This window comes from Corylus avellana, chromosome ca1 (assembly GCF_901000735.1).
Source record: "Corylus avellana chromosome ca1, CavTom2PMs-1.0".
Taxonomy (NCBI): domain Eukaryota; kingdom Viridiplantae; phylum Streptophyta; class Magnoliopsida; order Fagales; family Betulaceae; genus Corylus; species Corylus avellana.
This window is the reverse complement of record NC_081541.1, coordinates 38039281-38053430: the sequence shown is the minus strand read 5'-3', so window position 1 is coordinate 38053430 and position 14150 is coordinate 38039281. Positions and strand designations below refer to the sequence as shown.

General features: G+C 34.6%; 3 protein-coding genes across 3 annotated transcripts; all 3 read right to left on the bottom strand.

Moving 5' to 3' along the window:
- Positions 1–169: 169 nt before the first annotated feature.
- Positions 170–2038, bottom strand: LOC132167388 (uncharacterized). The gene is made up of 4 exons (XM_059578348.1): positions 1630–2038; positions 1066–1176; positions 584–664; positions 170–411 (listed from the first exon to the last, which is right to left on the bottom strand). Exons 1-4 carry the CDS (start codon positions 1831–1833, stop codon positions 337–339), a joined length of 471 nt encoding a protein of 156 aa, XP_059434331.1. The 5' UTR covers positions 1834–2038; the 3' UTR covers positions 170–336.
- Positions 2039–6361: 4323 nt separating this feature from the next.
- Positions 6362–8374, bottom strand: LOC132168196 (ankyrin repeat-containing protein At5g02620-like). The gene is made up of 3 exons (XM_059579316.1): positions 8330–8374; positions 7760–8172; positions 6362–7112 (listed from the first exon to the last, which is right to left on the bottom strand). Exons 2-3 carry the CDS (start codon positions 8150–8152, stop codon positions 6504–6506), a joined length of 1002 nt encoding a protein of 333 aa, XP_059435299.1. The 5' UTR covers positions 8153–8172; positions 8330–8374; the 3' UTR covers positions 6362–6503.
- A 1957-nt stretch (positions 8375–10331) lies between these two features.
- Positions 10332–13464, bottom strand: LOC132171657 (uncharacterized). The gene is made up of 2 exons (XM_059583034.1): positions 13140–13464; positions 10332–10726 (listed from the first exon to the last, which is right to left on the bottom strand). The coding sequence occupies exons 1-2, from the start codon at positions 13462–13464 to the stop codon at positions 10332–10334; spliced, it is 720 nt and encodes a 239-aa protein (XP_059439017.1).
- Positions 13465–14150: the final 686 nt, after the last annotated feature.

Below are 14150 nucleotides of genomic sequence, written 5' to 3'. Positions count from 1 at the left end.
TCATCAGCCATGCATTTAAATCTTCCTTAGCACTCAAAAGAGGTGTAAAATTGATGAATCCATTCTATCCAGCAGCTTGAAAAATAATTACCAACAGAATATGAATTATGGACAACAACCATTTAGCTTTGATAACTGCCTTGATTGGCATAGGCCAATATTTAGAGTGTAAGGCTAATGTGTATCTTCATAAGAAGGTTTTATTATTGAATTGCATGAATGTTTCAGTGGTTATGAGACCCTAGTAGGAGTCTGGTAGGGTAGAGGAGTAGTTGCTTCTTAAATAAGATTAAGTACAAGCTCACAAGCCAAAGCACTTAATTACTATTGAATATCTTATTCTATGGATTCTACATTCTTGCTCAGCTCTTCAAGTTTCTTCATCCTGTGTCTCTCACTCTGAGTCAGCAACTGGAAACAAGATCACAAAGAAGAAAAAGGAAAAAAAGAAAAAAAGAAAGTGAGATGAGTAAAAAAGGGGAGAAAAAGGAAAATTGAGAATTCCTGCTAAGAAGAAAGGCCAAGAGGATCACTATTAAGAATTTCTGTTGTATTTTTGGGAAAAGATAAGTTTGGATCTGACCTCCATTAATGTAGCTATTAGCTGAGTTTTTTCTTTGTTCTTTTCGTTAAAAGCCTCCAGGGCTTCTTTGTATTCCTTCTCCTGTAGCCAGCCAATTCATGGTGATAATTGAATTATATGTTTGAACTTAGGGAAAACAAAAGAAAAGGAAAACAAAGTAAATTAGTCTTGTCTAAGTTATAGAAAAGAAAAAACGAGTGCGAAGTTCAAGTCTGGATGCAAGTATCAAGTGTAAGTAATATAATTTAGTAAATTATTAGGAAAACAAAGTAAATTAGTCTTGTCTAAGTTATAGAAAAGAAAAAACGAGTGCGAAGTTCTAGTCTGGATGCAAGTATCAAGTGTAAGTAATATAATTTAGTAAATTATTACTGAAAATTAGCTTTTGAGTTAGTAAGGGCTAAAAAGAAAAATTAAAGGCTGATTTTGATTGCCAAGTCATTCCAATTGTATAGTATTGCTCAAAAGCAAAAAGAAAGTACCTTCTTCTGGCAGCTCTGTCCCATTGGCTTTAAATCTCGGTTAGTCAAGTCAATCTTCTTACGTATCGCAGCAACTTCCTTTCTCATAGGATCTCCAAGTACTTCTAGCTCCTAGTAGATTGTATTACTTAAAAAATAAATGAGCAACTTATTTTGGTGAAGAATTAAGAATTTGTTTTGATAGTCTAAAATTCGATTAGCACCCATTAATTGGTTTTTGTATTTGATACTATATAGAATGAGTAATGATATTTAGTAAACTGTCATATAACTGCTTTGATGATGTGACAGTGAAAATTAGTCTTTAGATCAGTACTTTTTTTTTAAAAAAAAAAAAAAAATCAACAGCTGATTTTCACTGCAATATCGTCTCAATTGTATGGTAGTTATATAGCAGTCTACTAATAACATTACTCATATAAAATTATTTTCTTGAAAGCACAGGCTATAAAATTTGTTTTGCAGATTCAACAAAAGACTAATCAAATTAGGAGGGGGAAAAGAATAAATATGGGGAAAGTCCATAATTTGCTTTTGGAGTTATCAAAAGTGGCAATAACATACTTCCCAAATCTGTGCCAAGCGCCTGGTTTCCTCTTCAGCACGGCCAAGCTGAAGCTCAACTTTCTCCTTCACCTCCATCTTCTTCCTCTCAATTTCTTCCTCTCGAGCTTCGAGTGCAGATATGGCCAACCTGGAGATCTCCCCTTCTTCATTTTCCTCAGTTGATAGCCTCCCACTACTGCCAATGCTCCCAAGGTTCTTCATTTTCTGCGTTGGTTACTGTTTCTGCTCTCTTGCTTTCTCTGCTCCCACCAAAACCCACCTCTCTACCTATATATCTTTTGTACTCCTTTCAAAGGCTCTCCTGGCTTGCTTTTGCTTTAAATCTCTCTCTCTCTCTCTCTCTCTCTCTCTCTCTCTAAGTCTTGGTGTCACCATTACAAAGGCCTACACAAAAGACAATCTTAGAGTTGGAATTACAAGTCTTGAGGTCTCATGTTGCAAGCTTAAAGAAACTATAAGGAGAAGATTACCCTACTTTTACTTATGCATGGATGTGGAGTATAAGGTGTTCCTCTTCCTTTGTCTCTTTACCTAAAGTAGTTAAACTGTCAAAATTTGATTTCAGAGGCTACGTGTTATCCAACAATGGTAACGGATTGTGCAAGTAATCTTCTTTGGGTGGTGGCAAGCAACGTTGCTTGAAGCAAGAGGAAGTTTGGCACGTGAAATCACATGACTAGGGCTCTCTTTTGAACCCACATTTGGTTTAGAAAAATGCTACAAGAACTTCTAGTATTTATTCCCATCACCAATAAATTTTGAACCCGTTAATCTATATATTTCGTATCAATATTGATTTTTACCGCCACTTTAGAGCGTAAGCATTTGGATGTGTGTAACATTTTTCTTTCTATCTTTTTTAAAAGCACAAGTAAATTTTGGTAACGAGTTGCATTATCTTCCATAAATTTTGGGTTTGATTCAATTCAACTTGTCTTCTACTCAATGATTGAAAGAATTTATTAGGGGTGTTTAAACGGAGGGGTTATAACTGCCCTGCTAACTGCTAACTGCTAACTGCTAACCGCCTAGGGCAGTTGCAGTTAGCGGTAAAGAAAAATAATTAATAACCGCTAATTGCTTACCCTTATATATATATATATAACATCCAAAACGACACCGTTTTGGTGTTTAATATCAAAACAGCATCGTTTTGGCTGTGTATGATTGTATGTATCATGTATGTGAAATATAATGTGGTATATTGTGATGCTTTGGGCCAAACCTTATTTAAAAATATTGCCTGGCCCAAAAAACAGAAGGTTCTTTTCATTTTTTTGGAAACACTTTGGCCTAAAACATTTAAAATAAGCCCAAAAAAATAGGCCCAATGATGGCCAAAAACACATAAAAGACCCATATAAAAAAATCGGTTATAAAATTGTCAGTTATTGGTTTAAATAATTGCTAACTGCCGGTTATAAAATAACAGGTAACTGCCTAGGCGGTTGCGGTTATTAAAAATTGATAACCGCCCAAGGCAGTTGCGGTTTGCGGTTATCATCAATAACCGCTAACCCTAACCGCTTGTGCAGCCCTAGAATTTACATAGATTAAATATGCAAAAATTTAGACCTATCAATTTTTTTTTTCTCATTAATTTGGAAATTGTAAATTGTCTTGTATTATTATTATTATTTTTTTTGTGAGTAATTGTCATCTATGTTAATCGTTGCATATTTATAATTTCAAGGGTTAATTACTTTTTTAGTACTTACGTTTTGACGTTTTTATTTTTTTCTACTTAGGTTTTAACTCGTATCACAGATAGTACCTAACATATGGGTAAATTCCAGTTTACTACCTTCATCACCATTTCGTCAGCAAAACTAACGGACTGCAATGGGGGTGGTCTTAAAACTTGTCCTCCCTACAAATGATCATATATGTACTCAATTTGTTTCAGAATATTAGATCTGCACGTTGAAGTTTTTCAATCGATTGACAAATAAAGAAAAAAGAAAGAAAAAAAATTTACAAATGATACATGATTAATCAATTACCAGAGTCAAACCAATATGCTTAATACATCACAAGTTTAAGGCTACGTCGGCCACGAAACAGCCATTGGATCCAAGGCCCATATAACAACACACACATTTGACTATAAAATAAAGTCTATATAGTAAGCCCATGGCCATTATACCATATGTACCGGTGTACCATGTCATACAATGCATCTTATCAACAGTTTATTAAGGCAGTTACTGAGTTATTATAAAAAGTAGACGTGCTCATATTATGTGCGTGGTCAGTCAACTGACATATCTCACGTTTTTAAGGAAAGTGCTCGTAAGTGGTTACTTACCTCGTATGCTCACTTAATCTCTTTGACATCATGAATCCCTGTTATAATGAAACATAATTTGTCGTTATTAGCTATACTAGAGAATTCTACGATGGTCCATCTAACGAAAAAGAATGCTAAGATTCTTAAGGGGCTAGTGAGCACAAGAGCCGGCCTCTGGTCGAGCGCTCGTTCCTAGGACGAGCGTTCGTCCAGGGGCTATGGTTTAACCAATAATGCTCAAAATGCTTCTAGGCTCCCATCTAAAGCTATAAGTTTGTTCCTTATTCCTAAGCTCTTAACAGGACAAGTAAAACACAAGAATCCAAGAGGCGTTTGAAGCTTTTGAAAACACTTTTCGCGTTTAAGAACTAGATTTCTTTTAAGCACAAAAACATCTCACAAGTGTTTTTTTTAATGGCATCTTTTGAAAACAATTTTTGAAGCAAGTATTGTTAAACAAGGAAGTGATGCAAAGGCTTGCCATAATACCAAAAGGTTTAAAGCACTAAAAATGAGTAATCATGACTTTAAGGAAATGCTTAGGCTATTGTAAAACCAGAACTTAATAACATAACAACAAGAAGGTGTCGGGATTACGCCTCAACAAGTAGGTTTCTCAAGAGTGCTCCTCCCTTCTTCTAAGTCACTCACAAAGGTCACACACTCTCAATTGACAAAGAAGTAGAGTTTTCCCATGGTTTTAGAGAGCATTTTGAGGTCTGGGTCGAATGGGGTGTGGGGGTATTTATAGATGAGGGAAGCTAAGGGCAAAATGAGAATTCTACCAGAAAGAGAATTAGCGCCTGTGTGGTCCCCAAGAGCCAGCGCTCATGTATTGTTATAACGAGCCAAAAATGCTTTTCAGGCGTGCGCTCTGGGTATTAACTAAAGGTCTACAAATGGTCAACGAGTGCTCGTGTGTAGTTCAGAGTATGATCTTCACACGGATGGTGTGGGTTGCATATGAGCACTCGATGTGGTCCCCATGGACGAGCGCTCGTCCAGTGATGGTGGATTTGGGATTTAGCTTGCAAGAAGGCCCTAAAGGCTTGGGCCCACTGATGAAGGTTTTTAGGGTTTCTATGTTGGGCCTGTTTTTCCAGAAATCGTCAACTTAAGGTAACACTTTCATAAATATGTGATAATTTATCAGGGTATTGCATCAATGGAGAAGCATATTGAGTAGCCAGGGTGGTCCATACTTGAGGTTTTGCACCAATAGACAGTAGGCACAATTGGAGCAGTGAGGGTTGCAGTGAACCAAACTGAGAATGCATTGATCTTTCCATTCCCAGAGGATATATTCTAGGTTTAAGAAATCAGGAGAACTTTTGTCAGTGGAAGATGAAATGAGCTTGGGTGGGCATGACTCGGAGCCATCAACAATGCCCATCAAGCCATTGGATTTGAGGATGGGCTCAAACTAAAAAACCCATCCAAGGTAATTGCTATCATTAAGCTTGGATTGACAAAGATGCGTGATATTTGGCATTGTGAAGGATGAAGCAGTAGAGTTGCTGGATTGCGTCATGGATGAACTACTGAAAACGGGTGTGACCCATGAGGCTCTAATACTATGAAAGAAAGCAAAGAAAACTTGTCTTTTTGGCGAAATGCCTTCTGCTGCTTTCTCATTGATTATAAATAGGCTAAACAATGAAGAGTTACAAATGTAATCAATTACCAAGTTTAACAAGTTTAACTTGATGATAACTAAGAGAATTAATACAATTATAAAACTTAATATAATAAGAGAACTAATTTAAATGCAAATACAAGAGTTGCATTCGGATGCAAAGCTTAAATCTGTAGATATCTGATCGCAATCAATAACTGAACCCAAAACAGAGTAGCTGAAGGTGCAGCCAACTTGTATTGCCAGGTAGCTGTTACTGATTGCACTTGAGCGCTATAGAGAGTGTACTCGAGCCAACTCGTGTTGCGCAACTATTTGATGTTCCTTAACGTCTTTTTTTAAGTTGATATGAACATATATATGCTATGCAAGCATCAAAGATATAAGCTGTAATATACTCTCTACATGGATTCATTTCATAACCAAGCAGAAAATGAATAAGAGTAATTTCCAAAGAAGAAAAAAAAAGGTACCACTTTGAAATTATCAGCATGTATCTTCCACGCTTAGTAAATTAAATATGCACTAATAAAAAAACATTAAATATGCAAAATTTTGGATCTATCAATTTCATTCTTTTTTTTTTTTCTATTACATTTGGATATTGTAAATCGTCAACTATGTTACTTGTTGCATATCCTTAATTTCAATGATAAATATGATTGCTCTTGTAACTTATCCTTCTTTCAAAGGTACATATATGTGCTCAATGTGTTACAGATGAGATTTGCAGATAGAAGATTCTCAATCGATTGGAAATATAAAGATAAAATAAAATAAATCAATGAAACTATACATGACAAGCTAAAATGATCTAAGAAAAAAATGATTAATCAATTACGAGAGCGTAAGACCAATATGCTTAATACATCACAAGTTCAATGATCCCAAATTGTTCATTCTAAACTCATTGATTGTAGTAACCTAATTATCAAAATAAATTACTTAAAACAAACGTTTCATTTTCCTATTAAAGATACCTGGTCCATATGTTGACTTGAACATGTCAAAAAGAATCGGAAACTGCATAAAACCGAATAGGATGACTGTAACACTAGCGAGGCAAATGACAGGAATGGTCATCCATGACTTTCCAGGTAGCATAATGAAAAGACCAGCACAAAAAGCAATCATCATAGTTGCAATAGAGAAGAAAAGAGTGGAAAGTCCCGTTATCATCTTTGTAGGCAATGAGCGAAGAAAATCTTCTTCTGCATAACGTGACGTAAGGATTCCGAGAAAGACCATTACTGAAGTTGAAGAAGAAAACAGCGATAATGTGTCGGATATGATAAAGACCATAAATAATGTTTTATGTGAGAACATTGGGAATCCTGTATTTTGATCATTACCACCTGGAACAGTGAATGCTACGGTGAACATAATGGTAATAATGAGAGCTCCTACCACTGTACAAGAAGTTGCAGTGTCCTTCATCCATTTCTCTCCGTCCTTCACCATGTTCTTGTGGTTATGGGTAAAAAATTCTCTTGGTGTCATGTTTGTATCATTTTGAATATCATTAATCCAAGGAAGGCAAATTCTCTCCACCTCCTGTATTTATTGACTAAAATCTTAGAAATTAGAAATTGAAACAATATATAGACAATTGAATTGATGCGTCCTTGTATAGCATCTCTTGCTATCCATTCAATTTCTTATTTCTAAATACTAACTGAACTTAAAGAAATGAATTTCGGATTGTTACAACTATGAACTATAACACCTGGTTGAAATCATATACAATTGTAAATCTTTGTTTTAGAAATATGCAAAAAGAAAATAGCAATTTAGTTTATGGCAACAACACTCAACTTCATTCTTGTTTTATGATAAATGTGAAATAATGAGTTTTCACTCTCTAATTGAATAAGGTAGTTGAACTTCATTAAGTTAATTCAAGGTCTTTTACAAGATAGCCACCAAATTCTTTATTATCTTTGTGAAACTCTAGTCTTCAAAAGAAGAACTAATATACTATAACAATTCCTAAAGGAACATATCATAATCTATCAAGAGCGTAATTGTCACCAACCCTTGGTAAGGGGATGTACTCTTATAGGTTCAATGCATTAAAAGAGAGATTTGGAATGTGAAAATAAATTTCACGGGCTAGTAATTTCATTTGATCATTTTAATACATTGAAAATCCAACATGTAAGTGTAAGCACATCATAAAAATATAGGCTAAGAGATATGACCTTAAACCATTGAAGTTCGCTCTGCATCTTCAAAGCTTCACCTGTAATGCGATCACGTTTCTTGGAAGTTTCTAACATCCCTGCCATGTGCAAGATAGTGCAACTTGATTTATCCACTGCATTTGTAATTGAATTTTTCGAATCAATCCCGTATATAAGGCTGAATATTTTAGGTTGACGATGTAGGATAGCGTAAAAAAATATGTTTCTTCCCATTTCATCAGTGTTATGCAGAAGTTGGTGATCTACTTTAATTATCTCTTCAATAAACTCAACAAGCCCTCCCTTGACAGCTTCAAAGATAGCTCCATTAACATACTCCTCATTCATTTGCTTTACTTGATTGCACATTTGATGTAAAAGTTGACTGCCTCGGTGATGGAGCAATTTCATTTCATATATTTGCTTGATGCCTAAAGTCATCAATAGTCAATACGTTATTAACTCAACTAGATTAAAATAAAATAATAGGTTGATCAGCAAAATGAGAAAAAAGAATTGAGAAGAATCAGAAAGTTTAACAATATTTATAACAAAGATATAAAATTAATTGGCTGGATGTATTAATACCCAAGAGCGTAAGGAGATTCGAAGCTAGCTGATGTAATAGGCGTAGCACTGTAAAGTGAAAACAAAACCCACTCACAAGTTAGAAAATTATTCAAACAATTTGAAAATTGATGTATTTGTTAATTAATCAAGTAAGCCATTAGAAAATTTACTACAAACTTTGACTAATTGAATGTGATATATATTGAGCTATATATAATAAGGTGTGCTAATGTCCCATGTGCACGTAGACAAAGGCATCCAAAGATTTTCAATTTTGCATATATATATAAATCTTTTAGAGAGGGATAAAATACCTGATCCGCTAATCTTTACTTGATCATTTATATGTTCATTTGGGTTATGGATCTCTATCTGAACTTCATTGGTGGAATGCGTTGATCGAATGGGTATACCTTTCAACAAAAAGGTCCAATGAATACTATATAGCATTGTCCTACTTAATTTGAACCACAAAGAAACAATACAAATATATATGCAATGCTATATATATTAATTATTTAATTACAATACAAATATGCAATGCTATAAAAAGCATTGTCGGAAGATTCTTTATACATTAACTATTTAATAACAATATTATTCTTTATCTAAGTTGAAGTTTATTTAAAAGCTCTGCTCTATATATATATATTTCGTTTGAGATAACTCTTTCTTATTGCCAAAAACATTTTTTTCACTTTCATTCCTTGTCAATACTATTTATTTGTGAGGGACTTGCCCATTTACAACGGAGTAATGCTAGACGTCTTCTTTATGTCTTTCTTGTGCATCTCTAAAACTAATGTGACTTTTAAAAATTTACAATTAGATCAAAATTCAATAGTGATTTATCATAAATTTAATGATGATTTTAAAAATTACATCATATTTTTAAAGACATGAAGGTACGTATAGCATTACTCTTTACCATTAATATCATTATTTGTTTCTTTACCACAAAAGTAAAAAAGTTCTAGAATTATAACAAAACGGTGTTAGAGCTAGGCCCCTCAAGTCTTTTTCTTTTCAAGCAATTAAAAAGGAAACTCAATTCTTAAAGATATGTGCGACCTATTTCAATAGAGCAATGCTACAAACTCAAATCTTATATGATTTTGGTATAACTGGTGCTGATCCTGGAGTGCTCATAAATCATTAGCTTTTATTAAAAAATGCTCATAAATCTAATAATTTAAGGGCATTTTAAAGAGTAGTGTTGTCCAAAATTTTTAATGATGGTAGTGCATTAAGTACAATATCCTTCAAAATACACTAAATGGAGGAAATAGAAGGATTTTGAAATTGAGATAATCCTTTTCCCTTGAGGCTTTGGGGGTGCCGCTTTAATTTTTTTTTTTACCCAAGTTCTACATGGCACTCCCAAAAAAAAAATAACAAAAAAAATTTCTTCTCTCCTACTTACGCAACTTACCACTCGGCACCCTAAAAAGAATTTTAGCGGCACCCCCAAGATGAATTGTCTGGCTCTGCCACTGGGGCACTCCATACATCAGGCTATCAACCCAGTTGTACAAGAGTCATGCACATAAAAGTTAGTTTTTAGATTCACTCCTATCAATAACTTGTTAATATTATAACTAGTATATATATGCAGCTTACTCTTTAGTCTAAAACACAAATTTGGAGGGCATGCAACTCATGGGATATTGGACTATGCAAACATGAAAGCATTTAATTTATAGGTGACCATCTGGAAAAAAAAAAAAAAGTAAATAAGAAACAGCAATGATATATATACTTACAGGCGTAAATCCATTTTTTCCAAAACACGAGGTTGTTCCCACTCGGGAATGCAGAAGACTTGGAAGCCAATGCGCCCAAAGAGGAGGTATCATACTTGTTTGGAACAATAGCAGAACGTGGGTAATGCTGGAGCAAGTGTAGAGCAACATCTATTGTACGTGTTGTACGGTAGAGAAAAAGTTAATTAAAAAATGGAAAATTGTTCAACATTTCAAAGGATGAGACAAATATATAAGAGAAGAAAAAATAATTAGATTTAGGGAGTAGGGTTACCAAAATCAATGAGAAGCATGAGCTGGGTAAGAGTTGTGGAACTGTCCGTGTCGCTGAATGTTTGATATGGAAGAGAGACAGAATAGAGATGGCGAGCCACTTCTATATTCCCATACTCTAAAGCGGCTATTAGTGGAATACGATTTAAACTGTCTTCGATTTTAAGTAGGTTAGTGTTCTTTGTAAGCATGCAATCTACCATCCCAATATTTTCTAGAATAACAGCCTGGGCTAGAGCTGTCACACCATTATCATCTTTTATTTCTAATTCCTCTTCTGACATTAACTCCACTAACTTCTCCACAAATCTCTCTTCCCCACGTGAAGAACAGTACGTCCATGGTCTGAAATTCTTGCACTCGTTGCATGTTCTTGACTCTTAAGGAAATCGCCTGCAGCATCCCAGTTAGCATTATTGACAGCCGTGCGTAAGGTCTCATAATAAAGGAGGTCGTTGTTTATACTGCTTGCCCCTGCCAAGCTTCCTGTAGAGGTGCAGCAATTTGTTTGTGGGTGTAAGACACGAGCCAAAAAATATGTTAAATAACATTTGGGTTGTCTTGTCCAGTCAAACAATTTGGGAATCTAACTCACAATTTTCCATTCGTGTTAAAGAATGCTAAAAACTCATTTAGGACAAATGTCACGTTTTTAAGTATGTTGATATAAATTTCAATTATAAAGATGGACAGAATCTGAACAGAAACGATATTGATAATACAAAACAATATTTATTATTTCCATTTAATATTGATGGTATTATGAAATTTTTTATGGTATCAGAGCTACCGGCTTACGTCAGTGTTCGATCCAAATGGTCCTGTTGAGTCTTTTATACATTTTATTGTATTTCCCCTTTTCACTAGAAAAAAAAAAATCGTATCTGCACTGCAGCGCCGTGGGAGAATCTTGAGCCCATGATAGTTCTCTTTTTACTGTGATTCCCTTTTTCATGTGTTTAGTCACTGTTTACCATTGTTGTGCATCGTAAATGCAAGATGGTTTTTTTGTTGAAAAAAAGAAAAAAAAAAAAAACACTTCCCAGCCATCTTCCATGGCTGTGTTCAGGTCCTTCACCAGTTTTCCACCCGCGTCGTCTCTCTCAAAATCCGGCTTCAAACAGCATTTTTTTCCGTCATTCCACACCATTCTCTACCGCGTCCTGTTGCACCCAACCACACTGGTCTCTTCCTTATAGCTCCGCGGAGGTCCTGCCTCACCGCCAATGTGTTTTGATTTGTTTATTAACGCTTTTACTTTATTACTAAAAAGCAAAACCAAAAGGCATTGTCAAGATGTTCTATAACCTATAAGACAAAACAAAGTTTCTTACAGTATCATAATATATTCATGAGAAAATTCCTACGATGCATACTATGGAAATTTAATTTAGTTGACTTGAGTTGACCTAAACCACTTAATAATTAATCCAAAAGATCTAAACCAATAGAAATATCTCACTAATATAAAATTAAGCACACTATCTCCCAAGTCAAAAATTGAATGCAGATCTATACAAAAAATAATAATAATAATAATAAAAAAATTGAATGCAGAATAATAGTACCATCGAAAGATCAGAAAACAAAAATGCTAAAGAAACATACAATGAAACAAGTTAATAGAGAGGCTAAGGGGAAATTTAATTTGCACTCTAGTCTATGCAAATGCACGTGATATGTATCTTCTAGTGTAGGTAATAATAATATATATGCGATGTGAAAACTATCACAACTAGGTTGTAAATGAATGTACAGTGCGCTGTTCCCTAACAAGTTCGGGCCTCACTTGGAAGAAGCTCGGCTCAAAATCAGTTTATTTATTAAACGAGGATCGAGATTTAATAGATTTTCATGCTGATTTATTAAACTAGCTAAAAATGTTGAAGCTTAATTAGCTCTACTCAGATTAGGCTCGCATACAAAGCTTGTATAAGTTGAACTAGGCTCCTCTATATTATTATATAGATGTTAATCAAAATGTGTTACGTAAATATTGTTGACAAAGTGGCTCGCTTTGTTTCTCTCTCTCAATTTGTCTTCATTCCTCCAGAAGCTTTGACAAAACAAGTTTCTTTTGTCAAAACCTGTGAGCTAAAATGGTGGCCAAGAAGCTTTGACAAAACAAGTTTTTCCAAACTTGTGGACTTAGAATCGGTGGCTTAGAAACGGTGGCCTTTGGCTATAAATAGCCAAGGGGCCTTATGGCTCAAAACACAACAAGAACTTCTCACAAAGAGAAGAGTAAGGCGAGTGAGGAAAGTGAGAGAACTTTCAAGAAGAGCAAGAAAAACATAGAGTAGTGTTTTTCTAAGAGTGGCAAAACATAGTGGGTGTATTTTTTGAGAGTGTGAGAGATACATTGTGTGCGTGAGATCTGCTGATCCACAATTTTTTTTTTCCTATATAAAAAATTATCAAGGCGAGATCAAGAAGGGGAGGCTCAAGCTAGCGGAACACTACAGCCCTAATTCCAAGTATTTGACATCATGCATAGAGTTTCATTTAAGGTCAATTAGTGTCATTTTCTGGAAGTGGATATCTTCGGTGTGGGTAATATACATGCATGCCATAGTTGTTAAGAAATGATTTGGTATGCTATACATTTCTTCTTTTTCCATCTCAAATAAAGAAAATTGAAATCGGGAAAACAATTATTCCGCACCGTAATCAATATGAGATATAACACTTGAATTGTTCAATTGAGTATGTAAAATAATAAAAAATCAAAAACAGAAAAATTGATTCAAAGAAAATTGAGGACTCATGGCAATTGAAAACTATAGTCTCACCTGGGATGTTTGATGAGTTGTCTGGTCCATACATTCTAGCCAATTCATCCCAGACTTTGTTGGCAGAAATGATTTCCCTAATGCCCGGTAGTATGTCCACCTCACAGGAAATTAGAATTGCATGTAAAGCTGCAGCATTATTCTTTGTCCATGCCTTAAATCCAACTTCGTCATCTTCTGGTTTAGGAGGTTCGGTGGTTGCTTGGACAATGTCCCAAAGATCTTGAGCCAACAAATAATTTTTCATCCAAGCACACCAATTGGCATAATTGTCATTTCTAAGAAGTTCAAGAACAATTGTGCTTGAGAGACTATTTGTTGCCATTCTTAATCTGTCAAATTACTACGAAACATGTTAGGTGAGGCTTGGAAGCGAAATACAGATCATATTGTGTATCTTCGGTTTTCAAAGTAATTTTTTATTTTTTTGCTTTTTATAAAAAAGAAAAAGAAAACGAAAACTGCTTTCAAAATAAAGAAGCAAAATGATACCCCTTTACAAACAGGGCAAGTGCAGTGGGCAACTGCATCACTACTCCCCTAGAAAATGCAATTTATAAATATACCAACTGTACTTACGATACCTATATTCTTAGCTGTATTATTCATATAACTCTTCGAGTAAAACATCATCGTCACTCCAACACAAATTTCTTCCAACAAATTTCCTCCAAATTGATTTGGAGAAAATTTTTTTCAACACACTCTAACAAATGACAAATTTCTCTTTACATGTTTAGATTTCTCCAAAATCAATATTTGGGTTCCTAATTGAGTTAATATTATGGTAATAAATATGAAATGGATCTTTATTTACTTTTGATCCACCGGTGATTTTAAAAGCCACATCATTCCAAACTGATGTGGCAAAAATTTTAAAATGAAAATTCTTTCCAAAATTCTTGCCACTTCAGTTTGGAAAGAATTTTGGACAATTCTCTTTAGCTCTTTATCACTTCTTAAAGTATTTTCATGGGATCCAATTAATAATTGTTGGCCGAGAATTAAGTG

Bases quoted from the DNA above. Each gene is read 5' to 3' on its own strand.
- LOC132171657 (XM_059583034.1), bottom strand. From the start codon at position 13,464: ATGGCAACAAATAGTCTCTCAAGCACAATTGTTCTTGAACTTCTTAGA. The intron at 10,727-13,139 runs GTGAGACTATAG...GATTTCCTTAAG, and splicing joins CAACTCATCAAACATCCCAG to AGTCAAGAACATGCAACGAG.
- LOC132167388 (XM_059578348.1), bottom strand. From the start codon at position 1,833: ATGAAGAACCTTGGGAGCATTGGCAGTAGTGGGAGGCTATCAACTGAG. The intron at 665-1,065 runs GTACTTTCTTTT...GGCTGGCTACAG, and splicing joins GACAGAGCTGCCAGAAGAAG to GAGAAGGAATACAAAGAAGC. The intron at 412-583 runs GTCAGATCCAAA...TCTTGTTTCCAG, and splicing joins TAATAGCTACATTAATGGAG to TTGCTGACTCAGAGTGAGAG.
- LOC132168196 (XM_059579316.1), bottom strand. From the start codon at position 8,152: ATGAAATTGCTCCATCACCGAGGCAGTCAACTTTTACATCAAATGTGC. The intron at 7,113-7,759 runs GTCATATCTCTT...CAATAAATACAG, and splicing joins GCGAACTTCAATGGTTTAAG to GAGGTGGAGAGAATTTGCCT.